The sequence below is a fragment of the Sorex fumeus genome, unplaced genomic scaffold (assembly GCF_029834395.1).
Source record: "Sorex fumeus unplaced genomic scaffold, SorFum_2.1 ptg000047l, whole genome shotgun sequence".
In the NCBI taxonomy this organism is placed as follows: domain Eukaryota; kingdom Metazoa; phylum Chordata; class Mammalia; order Eulipotyphla; family Soricidae; genus Sorex; species Sorex fumeus.
The window spans coordinates 27,018,847-27,039,681 of NW_026606104.1; the positions used below are offsets into that span (position 1 = coordinate 27,018,847).

At 35.0% G+C, this 20,835-nt stretch overlaps 1 protein-coding gene across 1 annotated transcript in view; it reads left to right on the forward strand.

Moving 5' to 3' along the window:
• Positions 1 to 18,031, forward strand: part of SLC44A5 (solute carrier family 44 member 5) — a 415,088-nt gene extending 397,057 nt beyond the window's left edge. Inside the window, exons 17-22 of the mRNA XM_056123215.1 lie at positions 1,250 to 1,353; positions 3,166 to 3,239; positions 4,990 to 5,060; positions 5,171 to 5,259; positions 9,477 to 9,561; positions 16,375 to 18,031. Coding sequence (XP_055979190.1) covers positions 1,250 to 1,353; positions 3,166 to 3,239; positions 4,990 to 5,060; positions 5,171 to 5,259; positions 9,477 to 9,561; positions 16,375 to 16,481 — 530 coding nt within the window. The 3' untranslated portion in view covers positions 16,482 to 18,031. The remainder of the gene's footprint in view (positions 1 to 1,249; positions 1,354 to 3,165; positions 3,240 to 4,989; positions 5,061 to 5,170; positions 5,260 to 9,476; positions 9,562 to 16,374) is intronic.
• Positions 18,032 to 20,835: the final 2,804 nt, after the last annotated feature.

Consider the following 20,835-nt stretch of genomic DNA (forward strand, 5'->3'; position numbering starts at 1 on the left):
TATGTAAGAGAAAATCTTTGTCAGTTATTCCAATCCAAACTTCTGGGGCTCTCAAACATTTGTTAGCCATGATAGTCATTCTTTCTGGTTCACAGTAGCCAAGAATGTACCGGGATTTGTCAGTATTCCATATAGTGCAACCTGCTTGGAATTCAAACTTTTAGGTAGTATCTGGTAGTGTCTCAGAAACTGAAAGGTGGATATTTTTTGGACCGTTGTCTTCTACTAGAGCCAGGCTATCCAAGTTTAGTGAGGAAAGAGGGCACTGCTGAACTACTTGCAAACTGCTTCTTTGTTTTCTAACAATCTATGGGACTTGTGAATATGTATTCTATGGGCTATCAGATCCAGGTGAAGTGGGGAACCTCCTAAAACAGAAACTGCAAGAACTGGAGTGCCAGACATGGGTACCATTTCCTTCTAGAGAGAAGTTGGTATCCAGGTCTTCTAAGTGGAGTAGAAGAAGGAGACAACAGATGTGTCCTGTGCCTCCCCTTGGCTCCATGGAAGATCTGCAGCTAGTCCCTAAGTGTATACAAATTAGAACTCAACCCTTCAGGAATCAGTTTGTAAAAGAATGCAGTCAGGTTGTTCAGGAAAATATTGGAAAATATTGGAATTTGGAATTTTTTTTAAATGTAGATGTACTCTAAAGGATGCTTGGAAGACCCACTAGGGATGGGAGATCAACAATATCAACAATATCATTTCTAAATATATATTCAAAATAATTGAAAACAAAACTAAAATACTTGCATACCAATATCATGACAGTGTTATTCAAATATCAAAAAGGAGAAGCAACTCATATTTCCATTAATAGAAAAAGGGCTAAACAATGTGATATATATATATTGCAATGTTATTTAGCTCTAAAAACAAACAAAATGATGAACCTTTGAAATTTTTTGCTAAATTAAATAAACAGGACCAAGACTAACAAGGTTAAATATAATATGAGGCAAATTCGTAGAGAGAGTTTATAATTGAAAGTGTCGGGAACTGGAAAAAAGAAAATGGGTTTGTTTTAGTAGATACCAATATTCTGCTTAAAATGAAAAAAAAAATCTGTAACTAAAAGGTATGACTGCACAACATTGTGAATGTATATAATGTTCGTAAACACTTAAATTGGGTAAAAATGGTACTTTACATATATTTCACTGTAATTAAAAAGTGTAAAGCTCGTTAAATTTTTTAAATTATTTTTGATTTGTAAATCATTAATGATTTAAGCATCTTCTCATAGATTCTGAGAACAAAGTTGCTAAATTCCTACAATGCTGTCTGAAATGCTGTTTCTGGTGTTTTGAAAAAGTGGTAAAGTTTTTGAACAGAAATGCCTATATTATGGTAAGTAGATTAATTTTTATCTATTAAGCATTTGCAAACCCAAATACCATGTCTATATTTCTATCTCTAGAACACTTTGACATCATGCAGTTAAATTTGTCACTACAGTGTTATAAGGACTTGTGCATCCAATGTAGTATTGAGGGCTTTTCTTCTTGCTGATAGTATCTTAGCTTAATTAGCACCCTCAATATTTTTGGAGAAGTAAAATTCATGTAACATATAGATTTGAAAATGTGCTATATTAGATTATTTTTTTGTGTATGTCTTGTTCTAATTTGGTGCAAAGAGAGCTTACTCAGTCTATGTTTCACTCTAATAAGGAAATGCCATTTTAGTTCTGGGATTTATACATAAATTACCTTTTTAATTGAATATTATGTTGAAATGTGGACATTGACAATGTCTAACTAAATATATTAAAAGGTAAAGGTAAAGGCCCTCCCGTTGATCATCGATTTGCTCAAGCGGGCCCAGTAACGTCTCCATTGGAGACTTTGTTGTTACTGTGTTTGGCATATGGAATACATCATGGGGAGCTTGCCAGGCTCTGCCGTGCGGTAGCTTGCCGGGCTCTCCAAGAGGGGCGGAGGAATCGAACTCGGGTTGGCCATGTTGGCTGCGTGCAAGGCAAACGCCCTACCGCTGTGCTATGGCGGGAACTAAATATATTACTTGTGTCTTATTGCAACATTGGCACTTCTAAGGGGATTTTTCAAATAGGATATCTAAGAATAATAATATTCTAAATTTTAACCACGACCTTATGACAGTTGTTTATTACCAACATGGTTAGGGTCAAGAATTGTGATTCAGATTACTCAACAATTTACCTCCAGTGAAAATATTACACAGAGCCTTTTAATCACATAGCCTAGTATATTAAGATACATTGAGATTTTTAAGAATTTTTTTTTAATGTGAACACTACAACATTCAACACTTTCAGCAGCAAATTCTAACGAAAAGACTTTAAAGACAGATGTCATATTCTGGGGTTTAGAAAAAGGTCTACCTCCCTCTGAAGTTGTATAACTAATTCTCTTTAAGTCCATGTGACTCACACCTTAAATGTCAATGACCATGAGAGATTTTTGTTGTTTTCAAGGGTTTTTTGTTTGTTTGTTTGTTTGTTTCGGGGGCATATCCAACAGTGCTCAGGACTTAACTCCTGTCTCTGTGCTCAGAGATTACTCCTGATGAAGGTGAAGGAATCACATGGGGTGCTAGGGAGCAAACCCAGGTTGGCTACATGCAAGGCAAGTGCCCTACTTGCTATTACAATGTATTCAGCTCCTGTGACCATAAGAGTTTTGTGGAGTCAAAGACACAAAGTTCCTAGACCTCTCAAACCCAAATGCTAAGATTCAACTGTATGGGTGGCAGAAAATTAATTTTATTTTTTTTATCATTGTATTGATTGTCTTCTGATCTTTTTTCATTCATTCATTCATCATCCTGTTATTTGTCGATTGCCTCGAGCAGGCCCCAGTAACGTCTCTTTCATCCTAGCCCTGAGATTATATTCAAGGCTCTTTAGGAGAATGAGACCCATCATTGTTACTGGTATTTGGCATATTTGGTACGTCACAGGGAGTTTGCCAGACTCTGCCCTGTGGGCAGGCTACATTCGATAGCCTGCAAGTTTGTCCAAAATAGGAATGAGATAATAAGATGTCATAAAAAGATGTTCTGATAAAATGTCACCGGGAGCTGGATTTTATAGTCTCTGAGTCTTGGCTGTTGATGGGATTACTTCTGATCTTATGTAGGTTTATTACTGACTCCAGAATAATTCCATTATTTCTCTAGATTGCAATATATGGCAAAAACTTCTGCAAGTCAGCAAGAGATGCTTTCAATCTATTAATGAGAAATGCTGTTAAGTAAGTAATCAGTTGCACATTACAGTAGATAATTTGTTGAACCTTGAACATTATATATCACATGCTATTATTCAAAGGTTTTTTGGACATATGAGATATATATATTATATTTTGAGTTGAAATATTTAAATCTTTTCTCATACCATTAAATTCCCCCCATCTTCATTGAGCTACAGTGATTTAGCATACTATTGATAGTTTCATACATACATTTTTTTCCCACACTATACCTACTACCAGAGTGCCAGTTTCCTTCACCAGTGTCCCTCTTCCATCCACTCCAAGTCCCTGCCCAGGTAAAGTCAGTTCTGTAAACTAAGTCTCCAGTTTCCTGTCTTTAGCCATTATTAAACCTTTATTGTGTATCATCATATTCCACACATGAGAGAGATCATTCTGTTACTATCCCTTTCCTTCTGACTGACTTTACTTGTCATGATACCTTCTCATTCCTTCCATTTATCAGCACACTGCATGATTTCATTATTAATCACTGCATAGCATTTCATTGTGTATATATACTCCAACTTCTTTATCCATTCACCTGTAGTTGGACATTAGGTTTGTTTCTATATTCTATACCTATTATAGAAAATATATATTGTTTCTATATTAAGCAATTCAAAAAACATTATCCTTTCAAATTAATGTTTTTGAATTTGTGGGGTTAGGTGTTATAAATTGGAATACTGGGTCATATGGGAGTTTTAATCTTACTTGTTTGAGAAATCTCCGCACTATTTTCCATACAGGTTGAACTGGACAACATTCTCACCAACAGTGAATGAGGGTTCCTTTCTTATCACATCCCTCCCAATACTGGTTTTTTCAAGACTCTTTATATATGCCATTAGAACTGTAACAACATTAATTTTTCAAGTTTTAAGAAAATTTCTTCCATCATCTACTTATGCCTTTATACCCAATGGCATTTATTCCTTTTCATTCTTTCTTAAGAAATTCCCAACATGTATTTTATAATCATATTTTTATTTCCTACCTTTTCAATAATGATAAATCCTGAATGTAAAAAATCATGAGTACAAAATCAAGCAAACAAATGAAAAATCCTCAGGATTTGGGTGTGCATTAAAAACTCAAAAAAGAAACACTAACACAACCTTATAGTATCTAACAAGCCTGCAATGCCATCTTCTGTTTATTTTATTAAAAATAAGTCAGAACTTCAGACCTTGGTCCTGCTCTCATTTCTTGTGTTTAATAAATGACAAATAAAATTTCAGTTAAAACACATCAAAATGATCTCATAAATATTTCCTAACAAATAGCCAAAAGCAAAGTATCTATAAGCTGATCTACAGAACTGAGCTTACCATGGTAGGGAGGTGGTGAGGTTGTTGGAAAGAAGTTTGAGAGGGAGCCTGGAAGCTAATGGTGGAGGAAAACAGTAGTCTGGTAGGGGATATGATGTTGGAATGCTCATACATGAAAACCTACCATTGACAGGACTGTAGACCATGTTGTGTAAAACCAAAAAAAAAAAATTAATAAAAGATAAAGAACTGGAATGACAGCAAAATAGGTATGGTGTTTGACTTGCATGTAGTTGACCCAGATTTGATTTCTATCACCCACCCCATATGGTATCCCAAACCTGCCTGGAGTAAGCCCCCAGAACAGCCAGGTGTGACCCCAAACTTTTTTAATTAAAAAGAAAAATTACTTATTCTTCAAACCAAGTTATAAAAGTACTATGAACATAAAATTATAGTTGTTTTTCTTTATTTAGAGTTGCGGTTATGGATCAAATCACAGACTTTATACTACTTCTGGGGAAACTTCTAGTTGCTGGGTGTGTAGGTAAGTAATAATAAAAATGATAAAAAGTTTAAAATGTACTTAATAAAAATTATAAAAAGCTCTAATCCTGTGAAAATTCATAATATATATGTTTTCCCTTTTCAAAATAGGGGTTCTCGCCTTCTTACTCTTCACACAAAAACTCTCAGTGATTATAGAAGGACCGACATCTCTAAATTACTACTGGGTACCTTTACTGGTAAGAGCTGTGGTCTTAGTTAGTTTGTACTACCTTAACAAAAAATGCCATAGAAAGGCAGCTTTAAATACAGGCATTGATTTCTCAGTTCTGAAGCCTAAAAAGTTAGAGATTAAGGTGCTCATGGATTTAATTCCTGGCAAGGGCTCATTTTGGTTTGCAGAAGGAAGCCTTGTTTCCTTATACAGTAAAGAAAGATATAATCTCTCCATTTTTTTAATATATAAGAACACCTTTATTCCCTAATTACTTTCCAAATGTGCCACCTCAAATATCATCAGTTTGGGGTTAATGTTTCAACATAAACATTTTGTGGCCACACAACTTAGCATTTGAATAATATTGTCTGTGAGTTATCAGGGATGACAATAAAAAGAAAGGATTGAGAGAAATCGTGATAACAACCTTTATTTAACAAGCCCCATCATTCCTTGGAAATAAGTGGAGATGGAGGATTGCATGTAGGTTTATTAGGAAGTATTCTCATGACCACGCAACACATCATAAGACTCTTAATACCCATCTTCCAAGATTACTGCACAATATTTGATAGGGTTCAAATATGGTTTGAACCATGGACACACCTGCAAGGGCAATTAGAGGCTGCCCTAAAAGCCTCGATCCCTCTTGGAGAGCCTGGCAAGCTACCGAGAGTATACCACCCTCACTTAGAGCCTGGCAAGCTATCTGTGGTGTATTTTTTATGCTAAAACCAGTAAATATAATGGGTATCATTCCCCTGGCCCAGAAAGAGCCACCAATACGGCAGCATTAAGAAGGATGAGCAAGGAGAAGCGGATAAAATCTCATGGCATACTAAGCTGCCACAAAGAAAAAGGACAAAAATGACTGTCAGTACTTTCAATGCACGTACGCTGGCATCGGATGTATCCATAGCGCAAAAGATCAAGTATGACATCATTGGTCTGACCGAAATGAGAAGGCATCAATCACATCACGCCATTTTCGACACTGGAGAACTGTTCCATGGAACATGCGACAAAAGAGGCATTGGCGGTGTTGGTGTCCTTATCAGCACGAATTTGGCCATGAGCATTGATTCATTTGAATGCCTAACAAACTGAATTGGATGATTACACTTGAATAGATGTGGCTCACTGCCAGCAGTTTCTATCTTCATTGTCTATACACCAACATCCAATTATGATGAAGGAGAAATTGAGAAGTTCTACATGGGAAGTTCTATAAAGAAGACCACACCTTCTACAAGATCATTTTCGCTGATTTTAATGCCAAGATAGGACTGAGAAGATCAGCCAAAGAACTCATATAGGGACTCGTGGCCTAGACTGGAACGAACAGGGTGAGAAACTGTCTGAGTTCATCACGTTGACCAAGACCATCCATGGTAACTCACAGTTCCCAGAAGGCTGATCTAAATGTTAGACCTGGGAGTCTCCCGGTGGATGGTACCACAACAAAATTGACCACATCATATTCAATTGACAGTTTTGCCTGACCGATGTTGCTGTTGCCCCAAAATTGCAAACGGGATCAGACCACCATCTTTTTTGTGAAAAATTCTACTTCATGGAGCAGGGAAAAAGGGCTGCAAAGTTTAAGAAGAGAACTCCCAGAACAACCACCAACTGGAAGCTCTTTGGCACTATTGGGGCAACATGGGAAGATGCCGTTGTTGACAACGTTGACGAGGAATACGATCGACTGTTTCAGCACCTCCATGATTGTGTGAGGAACGCCGAGAGAGATAACCACAAGAAAATGCCTGTTTTCGAAAACTCTCGAGCTCATTAGCTAACGTGGCTCAGGCAACTGCAAGTAAATGTTCGAGCTCGCAAAGCAATGCAGAGATGTGATAAAGAAAGATCTCAAAGAGAGAAGAGCAGCAGTGCTGATAGATGTGGCAGAAGCTGGAAAAAGCATTTGCAATGCCAGCCTATCCTTCGCCAAATACAAGACCAAGATGACTGCCTTCCAATGTCCTGATGGATCTATCACATCTTCCAGAAGGGCATAGGAGAAGATTATCCATGACTTCTACTCAGATCTCTTCTATAGTCACATCAACCTGCCCACATACCAAATTCTGCAGGATGGATATGTCGTTCCCAAAGTTCTCCCTTCCGAAATCCAACATGCCATTTAGTCGGTAAAGAAGCAAACAGCACCCAGCTCAGACAAGGTCAAACCTGAACACCTAAAAAAACTGACGTCAATACTCATCAATACACTGGCTCGGCTCTTCACACACTACCTGTCTGAATGCAAGGTTCCATCCCAGTGGAAAACCAGCAGGACTGTACTACTGTAAAAGAAGGGAGACATCCATGACATTGGCAACTATCACCCGATCTGTTATCTGTCATCTACAAGCTGTTCACTCGAGTCATCCTGAATAGGATTGGCCGAACACTAGATGAAGGACAACCATGCAAGCAAGCTGGGTTCTGAAAAGGATTCAGCATGATCGACCATATCCACATGGTAACCAAGCTCATTGAGGTTTCTCGGGAGTTCAAGATGTTGCTCTGTCTAATATTCATTGATTTAAAGAAGGCCTTTGATTCTGTTGAGACTGAATGATGTAGTATCATTGGACGACTGGAATGAGAAGGGATGGGAGTGAAGATAGACGGTCAGCAACTACACTACTTCCGCTTCACTGATGACATTGTTCTAATAACACCAAACTTTAGCCAACTAGTACAAATGCTGGCCGACTTCGACCATGAGTGTGGAAAGGTTGGACTACAGCTGAATCTCACGAAAACAATATTTATGAGAAATGGTCTTGTTCCTGACTTTCCATTCGCTCTCAATGGAATGAACATCTTCGAATACAACAGTTATGTATACCTAGGTCAAGAAGTCAACATGACTAATGACCTGGCACCTGAGTTGCTCAGGAGGAAGAGAGCGGCTTGGAATGCTGTCAAGAGCATTGAAGAAATAGCTAAGAGGACGAAGACCTCCAGCTCTGGGCACATCTCTTTGATTCCACTGTTCTTCCTGCATTAACATACGCCTCAGAGACCTCGGCCCTACGAAAACAGGATGAGAATACTATTTAGGTCTCCCAAAGAGGAATTGAAAAAGCTAGGCTTGGAGTATCATGCTTCACTCAAAAGAGAGAAAGAATCCAGAGTTCCAACCTCCGTCGACAATCAAGAATCAGGAACACTGTCTCGTTTGCCAAGGCATCAAAAATCAGATGGGCTGGATAGATAATGAAATTTGGAGATGACACCTTGGACTAGAGCCTTTACTGAGTGGATTCCATGGGATTTCAAAAGATTGCGTGGCCACCCACCTATGAGATGGTCAGACTTCTTCCTCAAAACCCTGATTGATCGGTTTGAGGCGCTTCATGTTCCTAGAACGAGCAGATGCCATTGGGCTACACTAGCACGCAACAGGGACGAATGAGATGTTACTGGCATCCACTCGAGCAAATCAGTGAGTAATGGGATGTCAAATGATCAAGTGATTCTTGTGACATACATTTGTAAGGTAAAGCTAGAGGAAGGTAATCCTGAGAAAAGAAAGAAGCTTACCCACATGGTAATCACAGCTCAAGCCTCAGACGTGGTTGCTGGAAGTACTGGCAAAAGGATTCAGCATTTGTATGCTGTCCAAGGCAGCTTTTAGCCAGGAGTTGCCCCCAAATCAGAGCTAGTTCCCTGTGAGTAGCATAGTTCCAGTTCCTACTGAAGGAAGAAATTGAGTTATCAGCAGAATACATTCCCAGAAATGTAGGAATAGATGTAGCATCTGTGGAGGATCTGGTTAGAGCCCTGAAGTATTTACTACAGCACATTAGTTCATTTAATCCAGTGTCAGAAGCCTTATTATTATGCAGATGTCCCCTCCCACACCAAAAATCTTTACATATCGGCGGAGGCCCAGAGAGGTTAAGTAACTTAAGTGAGAGCCTGAAATTGATTCAAACTTGGGCAATTATGTGTGCACTTAACTCCTTGGATTTACTCTCTGTCTGCAGAATCCTCGATCTGTCATATTTTGTACAATTTAGGGATATCAGTAAGAAAATTGGCAGGTAGCTGGTATTTTATTTAAATCTAATTTCAAAGTTCTTAAAATGACTATCATTGATTTTTATCTCATATTGAAATTTTTCTAACACAATAACTCAGAGCTTTTTAATTATGATTTTCATTTAAAGTTGTATTATTATTATTCTGGACTTCCTCATTCTCTCCTTTTCTCTTTTACAGACAGTTATTATTGGATCTTACCTAATTGCACACGGATTCTTCAGTGTCTATATAATGTGTATTGAAACAATTTTCATCTGCTTCTGTAAGTTGTCAGTATGTGCATTTTTCTTCTTTGGTAGAGAACTGAAAAGGTATAGCTCCACATCTTATGATTGTTTTTTAATTTGCTTGGCTGCAAAAGCAAAAAGTGGTGCTTCTTTAGAAAGAGATATTGCTTAGTAGATGCTCTTTATACCGTAACAACTCAGAGGACAAGAGTTTGACAAAGTACAGGAAAGTCAGCTACTGAAGTACACCTCAGGTTACATGGCATGTTGCTAACGTGAAATTAATTTTCATTTCTGAATGTTTTAAAATGTATGAAAATTATTAACTCATAACTCTATCATGGAATTTTTTTCTGGAGGGGGGCAGACCTAAAGACACAACCTAGTTTTGAAACTGAGCTTTGGAACTCTTCGAGTTGGGCCTTTATAAAGTCTGCTAGACCATTCTAATAGTTTCAAAGATACCTTATGCCAACAAACACTAAGAAATCCAGTGGGGGCAAAAGGTAGAATTCATAGGGGATAATGTTTAGAAAATGGCTGGGTAATTCTGATACTTTGAATTAAATCATGTTTTTGGTATTATCTTCACTAACTTAGACATGGTGTCTCTATGTAGCATATGTAAGTCACATACATAGAATAGTTGTATTTTCTTTCAGTACCTTATCTTAAAAGTCCCAAGAACCTGCTTCCCAACAGGAGCTGGATCTATCTTGCATGCAACCTAGGGAAAGTAGGTCAGCAGATGAAATAACAGAACATATTCACCCTATAGCTACACCTCCTAAAAGATTATTTCTCGGGACTTCCTGCTTTAAGAAAAGCAGAGAAAACATTTCATGACAGGGAATTTCTAAGTGATTCTTATACAAACCTTGTATAAAACTGTCTTATTTGGGGCCAAAATGATAGTACAGTGGGTAGGACACTTGCCTTGCACGTGGCTGTTTCTGGGTTCATCCCAGTGTCACATATAGTCCCTTGAGTCTACTAGGAATGATTCACAAGTGCAGAACCAGGAATAATTTCTGAGCACCGCTGCATGTGGCACATAAACAACAACAAAAACAACAACAACAGAGCTGTCTTATTTTTTAGCCAAACCCACTGCACCAACTACATGTTGGTATCAGAAAAAGAAATAACTATAGTAGCTATATTTAGAGAAAACCCTTCTAGAAAATGGTTTCCTTGTTTTATTTTTGTTAACATTTTAAATATCAACTTTCATTAAATAGACAAATCATGAGACTTCAGTGCACTAGTTATTCTTCCTTTAACTGTTAATACATCAGAAAGGTTTGGTCTTTTTGTACTGCCTTGGTGATTTGGTAGAAAAATCCACTAATAAAATGCCCATGAACAAGGTCTTGTCAAATATAAGAGGGAATAGGGAGTGTGGGGGTGAGATAGTACCTAAAGACAAACCTGGCAAATGTTCAAAGGTCTCAAATGCTAACCATGATAGCAATTTCAGTAATATGTCCCCTGTTTCTGTAACTAAAATTATTTCTTAAAATATATTCAGAAAATATCTATAAATCTACTAGTTTCTAGTCTTCAGAAGTTTTGGCAAATCTTTTGAATTTGAAATCTGACAGTGGATTTTAAACATGTTTTACACTGTTGCATTAATCAGATATTATCAACTGTTAAGTTATTGAAAATCAGAGGTACTTCCCACTTTATTCAATGTATCAGTGGTTTTCAACCTCTTACACCTGCCCACTGGTATCTGTCTGTGGATAGGTGGCTGAAAACCATTACAATGCATCGTATGCTGTACAGTAACAGTTTCCTTTCAGAGATACTTATTCTTAATAATAAACAGTAATGAAGAAGTGCTCTCTTTGTATCCAAAGGCCCAAGTTCAATCTCTGGCATTGCATGTGGACCCTGAGCATCAACAGGAACACCCCTAAGTACCACTGGGTGGGTCCTACATCCCCCAAATGAAGGGGAATAAGGGGAATAAATAAAATACTCTCTTATCCTATATTCCTTCTCTAGATGTTAGTAAAGAAAGCATCTTATTTTGGAAAGCCTTCTTTGTAAATGATAATCAAAACTACATTCTATTGTGCACACACATCAATATTCACACAGTTTTTTGTACCTATTATCTTGGCTATGCCAGATCTATACCATTTGTATATTTATACCAATTATCTTGGCTATGCCAGAAGATCATTGATAAATACTTCATTAATTGATACATAGCATCCTTTGAGCCACACACAATGGTGTTAATGGGCTACTCTCCAATCAGCCTCAGGAGATAATAGAAGTAGTGCTCAGAACACTACACGGTACCAGTGATCAAACCCAGGCATTCTACATACAAAACCTGTGTTCAGCCTGTTGAGCTCTTTCCCTGGCTCTGCATCTTTTGAACATTAGAAGATACTGAGAATTCTGGTCATAAGTAAGTTAAGAAAAATAATTGTGGTACACAGTTTTAATATAATCAATATCAGACTTCCTATCAAAATTTCAAGGAGATAGATATGTGATATATAATATAGAAATATGATTATGGAAGAAAGGATGAATATGATCTGTGTCTATCATGTTCTCCTCTTAACTTTTTATTTTGTTTATAAAGGCCATTTGGAGGACTAGTGTAAAAATCTACTGAACCAATAATCGACCATACTCAAGATTCTGGTGAAAAATAGTTTCGATTTCGTCCATGAATCTATGATTATCTTATCCTAAAACCCATATTATATGGTTTTATATAATATGTCATCTACTTTATATATGCTATAAGAAATAAGGGCTACAAATAATATTTAATAATATTTTAGTGAAACACAGGATTACTTTTTATTTCTTTATTTCTTGATAGACATTGCTACTTTGAATTCTGTGTGCCTGCATAAAACTTCAAAGTTCCCCTTGCTTATCACCATTATGGTATTTCCTCCAACCGTCCATCAAGTGTGTACTAAATGAAACCTCATACTATTAGCCTACACATCATACTATTAGCCTATACAAAGTGGGATTATAAATTCATGTATTAGAGAAGTCAGAAAATATGATATTAGCTTTCAAGTATAATGTTATTTTGTTGGAAAAGATTTGGGAATAGACACGATATATTTCAGTAAGACAAGAACTAAACTAAGCTTCAAGAGGCTGACTTACCACCTCAGTCTGATTGCCCCAAAGTGTTTTGACTTCAGGAGAATCATTTTTCTATCTCTGGCTTCAGTTTATTCTTCTGTAACACTAAAGTGTGAATTGCCATTAAAACCGACTTTGAACACTGAAATTCAAAGATTATTCTGCATTTAATACAGGATTAATTATATTTGTATCCAGTTTCAATTCAGAGGACGTGGTAATTTGGCTTTCTGAAAAGAAGAGCTGCCGAAATTAAAGATAAGGTTTTTTTTTTAATGATGTGTGAGATTGTATTCATTTTAAACTAAGAAAATAAACTCCTGAGAGTGGGTGGGATTTAGGAAATTTCAGTTCTTCATGACCAAAGTTGAAATTCTTATTTTGTCCAGCATCAGCAACTTAATTGCACTACTTTGTCTTATATTTGACTTTCTAACACTGTTTTCTCTGATTTTTCCCTGTTCAACCCTCCAATTTGTCAAAATTACATGTAATTATTATGCTGCTACTTGCTGCTTTTGCCTGCTTGGGCTGCCGGCTGCATATACAGGTGAAGATCTGGAAAAAAATGATGGATCTACAGAAAAACCCTACTTCATAACCCCTATCCTGCATGGAATTCTGAACAAGAAGCAACTAGTTCCCCAGAAGCAGAAAAAGTAGAAAAGCACCAATCAGTGCCACTCATTTTAAGTGAAGTTGTACAAATTAGGCTTTCTGTCATTTGAAAGTGATCCTTTTTATTAATGTGAAATTTCTTTGGTGATTTCAAAGCAGGGCAAACCTGGCATTATCTGAGATGCCAGACATTTGCTGACAGTTGTAGCCTTTGTGAACTTGGATACTTTATAGACTATTGTCCAGATGAAGAGTGAGATGTATATGTCAGCACATTTTATAAAGTCTATAGCCAAAAGTGTTTTAATAACTTTTATAACTTGGCATGCTGTTTCCCATTACAGCACTTTGATAGACTTACTTTATATAGATGTATATTGCAAAGGATATTCAGGAATTTTTTAAAACACTATAAATGTAGAATTAGTTAATCATAAAAATAATCTATAGTTTACCGGCATATGGTACTAAATTTGTAAATAATGGTGCTATGATTATATTGATATTGTTCAAACTAATGGAAAACTCTCTAAACTGTGATAAACTTGTATTAATGGTACCCTAGGAAGTATATTTCAGTAAGTTACTCAAGTCTGAAGTCTGTAACACATATAGAGCTATATGTAGGTTGCTTCGAGAGCATTACTAGGTAAAACCTTGAACCTTCAGAACCCATTTTGCTTTAGTGAAGATATATTTATTGTGAAGTTGAATCTGAGTGCTGCAATGTCAGTTTCAATAATACAAACCTCTGACCAGGGTGAAAATACTCAGTGGGGGTAGGAGGAGGTACTAAAAACAAAAAAGGAACACCTGAACTGGCCACAAAACTCATGGCTCTGTCTCTGACCCAAATTAAAGTAGATTACTATTTTACTGACCTACCATTTTGAAGGTCAGTAAGGATTTGTTTGAGAACACTGATGGTATCTTTTCATAAGCATACCTATTTTTCTAGATTGAATAGATTGCATAGCTTTGTTCTGGAAAAGGTTCAATTTCCTCAACTTTCAATGAAGAAAGAGAAAAGAATTAGTAAAACACTTAAGGTGTTACCCTAAGGAAATAGACTATTAACCCTTCATTGTAACCTTATCTGGTACCTGTAGGGGTTGGGGAGAGGGGAAGGGGACAATTCTTTAAGGTAGGAAATCCTCCCTCAAGGGTATAAAGGGGACAGTTATTACCATACTCCAATATGCTGGTCTGGGCAAAGAGCTGCTTTCTGCAACCTTGACTTAAGTCTTCTCTGTGGCAGGACAAACCCTGAATTAGAGTGTGGAAATACATATTATAGGGCTAAATGTAAAAGTGTATTTCCTAAAGATCACTCAACTTATACCCTTTTGGATTTTATATTGAGCTTATGGGTAAGAATTATTTATGTACTGACAGAAAAGAACTTGTTGATCTAACATTTTGATCTGAAATGATCCATGCATCCCAGAAAAGTCTGAAATGTGAGTTTGTGGTATATATTAATATCAATACTTATTTTGTCATCCTGAAATGTGAAAATCTACATTTTAGATGGATTTACATCGGTTTAATAGCAAGAAGTCAATGAATAGGGGAGATTATTTAAATATTGCCTTTCATAACAGCCATCTTCTTGTCCTTGCTTTACATTTCGAGACTTACATAATGAAAACATCACTTGGTTTCACCACTTGGCAAGGAACCTTCTTCACTCTCATTCTCTGGAGAATATTTCAGAGAAGGGTAATAATTTGGCTTCTAGATGGTTATAATTATTATATTATTTAATAACATAGGAGTTACCACAAACTATAGTTAAACAATTACCTCTATCCTAAGGGTTCAAAATTATAAGAAATAAATTACATTTGGAAGAACTAAAAAATTCATAATGAGAAAACTCATTCAAATTTTTATTGTGTCAGGATCACACTCTGAGAACTTGTTATAAATATAGGTACCTATACTCACCATTTTCACCTCTGTCCAGCTCTTCAGATATACTGTGTTTGTTAGGGGAAGTTTGTTAATTATTATAAATTTTCCTAGCAGATTTTGATATGCATGAAATTTGAAAAATCACTCAAGAATATAAATTGACAGATGAAAAACTAATTCTTTATTTTCTCTGTTGATTCTTGGCATTTCTAGGAATAATGAAATTGTGAAAGATAAAGTAAATAAATTTGGAGTTAAAGAAGATTATTTATAATTATGATAACTTCTTATATGTCTTAAGTTCTTGCTGTTATATGGGGCTCATGTTCAGTATGTTAAAAGTTTAGAATGTCTGCTGATTTGACCATTGAACTATGTGGAGGAACATTCTTAACTTGATAATATATTGAAGTGTATAATATTTAAGTACAGAATCCCAGAAAAAGAAATTCAACTGGTTCAATATTTCTTAATAATTGAACATTTATAGTAATAATATCTCTCTATGTAAGTTGTAAGTATAATATGGATTAACTAGACTATAACTTATATACTAAAAATCCACAGACTGCAAGTTTTGAGAAATGTTTTCACAGTTATACATTTAATTGCTTTAAGAAAATAGCTTCTAAACTTTTTTCTCAAAAAATGCTAATTTTTGCCATATATTTCTTTCTATATCTCTCAAGCAGTAATATTGGAAAATATTTTTGATTAGAAAATTTTGCCCTAACCCATTATATAGTTAAAACTTCTGTATATAAATATTCTTCCTATAAGTGTTAATCTATTAGGAAACATTGAACCATGGTTTAACTATAACATAGAAGATGAATTTAGAAATTGCTGGTAAATCTTTGGAGTGGCATAGTGTTCGTAATTGCTTGCTTTCCACAGAAAGGTCAGAGTTATTTCCCCGATCAGACAGCTAAGAGACATGTGCTATTGCAGAATCTGACCTGGTGCATTTGATGAAATCATGTTTTTGACATAATAACAAGGGCTAATTGTTTTTCTCATCGTCTATCTTTACAATAGTGTTGATGCCACAGTATGATGTTATAAAACAGTGTATCAAAACATTTGAAAGTGCTGTAAAGCAAGTATGCAGCAGATGGCGATGTTACTTCTCTTACAATCTTGCTTTGATATTTACTTTGTGTCGTTCTTCCTCCTAGTGGAAGATTTAGAAAGAAATGATGGTACTGCTGAAAGACCCTATTACACGAATCAGAGTCTGATGAAGATTTTGAAGGAGGAAAGAGCACAAAATAAGAAGCAGTAGAATTGCAAATTCACCATCCTGCACCGGTGTTACCTTTCCTCATCAGCTGATCTGTGCTACACTCCTTTCATAAGTGCTCTGTGTTTGAAACACTGTATTCATGACCTTGTTGGCTTTTATTTGCATGTTTTATACCAAAGCTTATATTGTATTATGTGAAGCCATCAGAAGTCGCAAGGGAATTGTTAATAACATGGAACATTTTTATACTAAGATCTTTTGTTTTGTAGTTCATTTTTAAGTAGAGTGGGCTTGGATGTTTTGAAGATACTAGTGAGTATGTCAGTATTCTTTTAAGAATTACATGGAAAAAGGATGTGTTATTAAAATTGATAGCTCCTACTATATTTTTAAAATTACAACTGAAAGACTTCTGCAGGGAACAATGATAAACAAAGTGAAATAGAAAATTTTTTAAGTTTTCTCACTGCTTGACAATAAATCAGTAAAAGGACCCCCCAGAGCAGATTTTACTTTCTTCAAGTATAGAATGTTTCCTATTAAACAAATTGCCAATCATCCAGCCTTTACTACTTCGTCCTCTCTGACAAAGTGCCTTACTGGCTGTTTAATGTTACCCAGCTTTTGCGGGCAAGTTTACAAACACAGTTTAAAAACAAAACAAAAAGAAAAAAAAAACCTGCAATGTTTAGTAATTAAAACAAGTCTTCTTGCTTTTGTTTTCCTCTCAGCTCACTGGTTTGAAACTTTTTGTCATTTTAGTACTTTGACATCCTCACTAGATAGAAGTATGCTTTTTAGCATAAACAATTTCCCTTGCGCCTAGTGGACATTTGTGAATGTGTACTACACGCAAGAAAAAAAAAAGCCTGAAAAGACACTTGTTGGGTTTGTGTTTTTACTAAGTGCAACAAGTTAAAAACCTTTTCTATAGTAGATCTTTGAAAAAATAGAACTACATTTCTCAGTGTTTTATACATTTGGAAAGGAAAGCTTCCAGAAATCAAAAAGGGAAACTTTAACCCTTAAAAGGTTGCCCATAGATGTCATGTACTCAGTAGGTCTGTTTGAAATTATTATCGTCAAGTATTCTGTGTTATATTATTTTATTTTCTAACTTTTGATATGAAATAGTCATTTTACTTACAACATGATTTTCTATTGTGTCAATATAAACAGGAACACAATTTCTAGTTCAGCTTTAACTAATTTTACTAGTTCTATTAACTTTAAAGAAAATGAATTCAATTTGTTACTCTGTATTACAGAATGATCATAAAGCATTCACCCCAAGAGAGTATCAGTTAATGATAATTTGTGAAAGCTTTGGAGTGATAAGTTACTATCAATTAACCTATTATCACATTTGTTTAAATGTGACTTTAGATATCCTTTTATGCCAAAAACAACCTCTTATGAGCAGTGACCCAGAACTCTATCATCAGTGTGCTTTTCTGCTGTGCAGAAATCTTAGGAACATATTGTCTAAATATCTTTGGTAATGAAACTGTTTAATATTTAATGAAATTTGTTGTTACTCATTGTTTTAAATCGATATGGTTTTTTTCTTCTAATAAAAATTTCAGTAAGAAAAAACTGCCATTTTATTTCTTTAACTGGGGAACTAAATGTAATTATACAAATGTTGATTTATAATGGTGCATAAGAACACAATTTTAGTTCAGTAACATTTTTTTAAAAGGTAGAAAAAGAGAAAAGCATTTGATTTTGAAGCCAAACAAATCATGAGAGGATATCCTCTGAACCAAGTATCTCAGGTTTTTTTTTTTCTTAACAGCTAAATTTATCTTTAAAGCGTTTTTTTAAATTTTCTCTCGCTATGCGCTTACTGCAGAAATAACTCAAACTGAGGATTTATGCAAAGTAAATAAGTCAAAACTAGATGAAGAAGAGATAAATTTTGTGAAGCCCGAACAACGGCGTGAATTTATTAGCTTGTCTTTATAAAAAATTTGCTCAATTCCTCATTTACCTTTGTCAGCTCTCACAAGAAACAAGTTTCATCATTTTATTTATTTTGTTTTGTTTTGTTTTCAAGCCACATCTGGAAGTCCTGGCTCTGTGCTCTGGGGGACACTTGTTGAGGACAGGGGTGTGGAGTGGGGGGTATGTGGTGCCAAACATCCCAGGGCTCCTGATCATGCGTTCCAACCCTCAGAACCATCTCTCTACAAGTTTCACCCTTTAAAGACAGGGATAAATTTAAAAACTATGAACACTGATTAATAAATAGTTTTCCAAGATAAAACAACTTCACCTAATCTAAACTTGAAATTTTTCTTAAATTCTTTTATCCCTTAACAAATTTGTAAATTATTTTTACCTATATAGAACTGTTAAATCTTTAAAATAATTTTTCTTTAAAATGTATTTAATGACTTTCAATGAAAACATAAAACAAAATTACCAGATTTTATGGTTCTTGTTAAGTGTTCTAAATCTAATGAAATAGTTGCTTCAATAGGTAATGGTCCTTTTGTTCATAACATTAATTTTTGGCTCCGAGAAAAAAATTAAAATCTGCTTTAGATCTTAATATCTTCTTTTAAATGATAAAGCACTATTTTAACAGTAATAATTTATTTTAAATTGGATTATGATTGATTTGATTTTTTTATGTGCCAGAATGTTTAAAAAGCATCCTTGAATTTGTGTAAGCTCACCCTATTGAATATCTGTAGGTTCCTAATGCAATTATTGTTAAATTAACATTGCAAGCATACTCCATGCAACAATTTCGTATTTTTCTTTAATCCATAGCTGACTAGCACTCATTTCATTGTATGTTCTTTCACTTTTACAAGTGGTTCCTCAGGAAATTGCTTTTAAATTCCAACCAGACAGAGTAATTATCTCTAGTATTATCTTGTCTGGACTGGACACGTGCACTACAAATTAGTCTTTGTTGTCATAATATATGCTGGTATTATTGAACTAAAATCATTATTACAATCCATAGTATAGAAAATGGTGTCTACTTTTTTTCCATTCTCTTGCAAATACTATCAGTTGTTTGTAAATGTTCAAATATACTTGTATGGTTAAAATTATATAATCACTAATGACAAGAAGCATCTTAACAATATATCAGGAATAACTTCTCCAAATGCATTTTCCATATATAATTTTGGGGGTTGAGTCTTCAGAACCAAGCTGAGTTACTTCTGGTCCTCAGTGAATCTATCATCATTTAGAAAAAGCCAGCCTGCAATAAAACAAATGTGAATTAATTTATGAGAACTGAGCCCCATTTTATGCAAGACACCTATCGGGATAATGTTTCAGTCATTCACCCTCTTAAAATTTATCAGGCCAAACTGAACTACCCCCTCTTCCACTTATGACTCTCCAATTGCTTGGAAAGAAAGGTAGCCAAACAATTTAGAGTCAAAACTTTATTTCCCCCACCCCTTCTTTCTCCCATCCTTCTTTTTGTTATATCTTTCCTAATAGTTTCTGTTCTGAAAAAAATGACATACATTCAAAGTAATCAATTCAATTTTATTATTTGACATCATTGGCTTTTTAATATTTTTTTCTGACTCCTTTACTTTTTTTCCAGGTTTTTTTTTGTCTACTGTATGAATACAGATCATCTAAGAGAGTAAACAGTCCAATTGTATTGAGAAACTAATATGTCTTTGAATTACTGGCCCCAAAAGATAGATGTCTTCATATTCTGTCCTTCTCTTCAAGAGCATACTGTGTTAACAAGGTTTGAAGAAATGTTTCAAACATAAAGGTGTTTTCATTTAGCTTATAAATAAATGAACTTAGACTTGATTTATTGTGATATTAATTTTAGATTGTGTATTCTTCTAGTCAGATGAATTTTTACTGTTGTATGTATACATTGTATGCTGTACACAGAAAGCAGAAAATGGAGGTAAGATGAGTATTCAAGAAGAGATCAGGGATAATTAATAAGGAAATATAAAAATATTTTAATGATCTAATGGGATCCAAAAGAGTAATGTTACAGAAAGTGGGGTCCCTTCTGAATACCATCTCTAAATTTACTGATAGAAGAAACTCTACAGCAAGTTACAATCTATTTATTCAACAAGTAAAAATAATATTTTCAGTATTCTGATAGTGTTGAAAATATGTTTTATTGCAAAATAAAACTAATCACATAACTATATTTAGTCCAAACTGAAAAGAGAATAATATTCAACTGGAACAAACAATTTAAAGTCAAAAAATATATTTTTTTAAACATAATACACGATTAAGGCATAAAAATATCTGCTTGTTTTTCTAGTTTCACATGTTAGCAGAAGCTTTGCTATCATGATGAGCTGCTCTAGTTTTCTCAGTTGTAAAATGGATTCCCTTTTGGGGTGTTTTTCTCACTTCCTTCATTCCAATT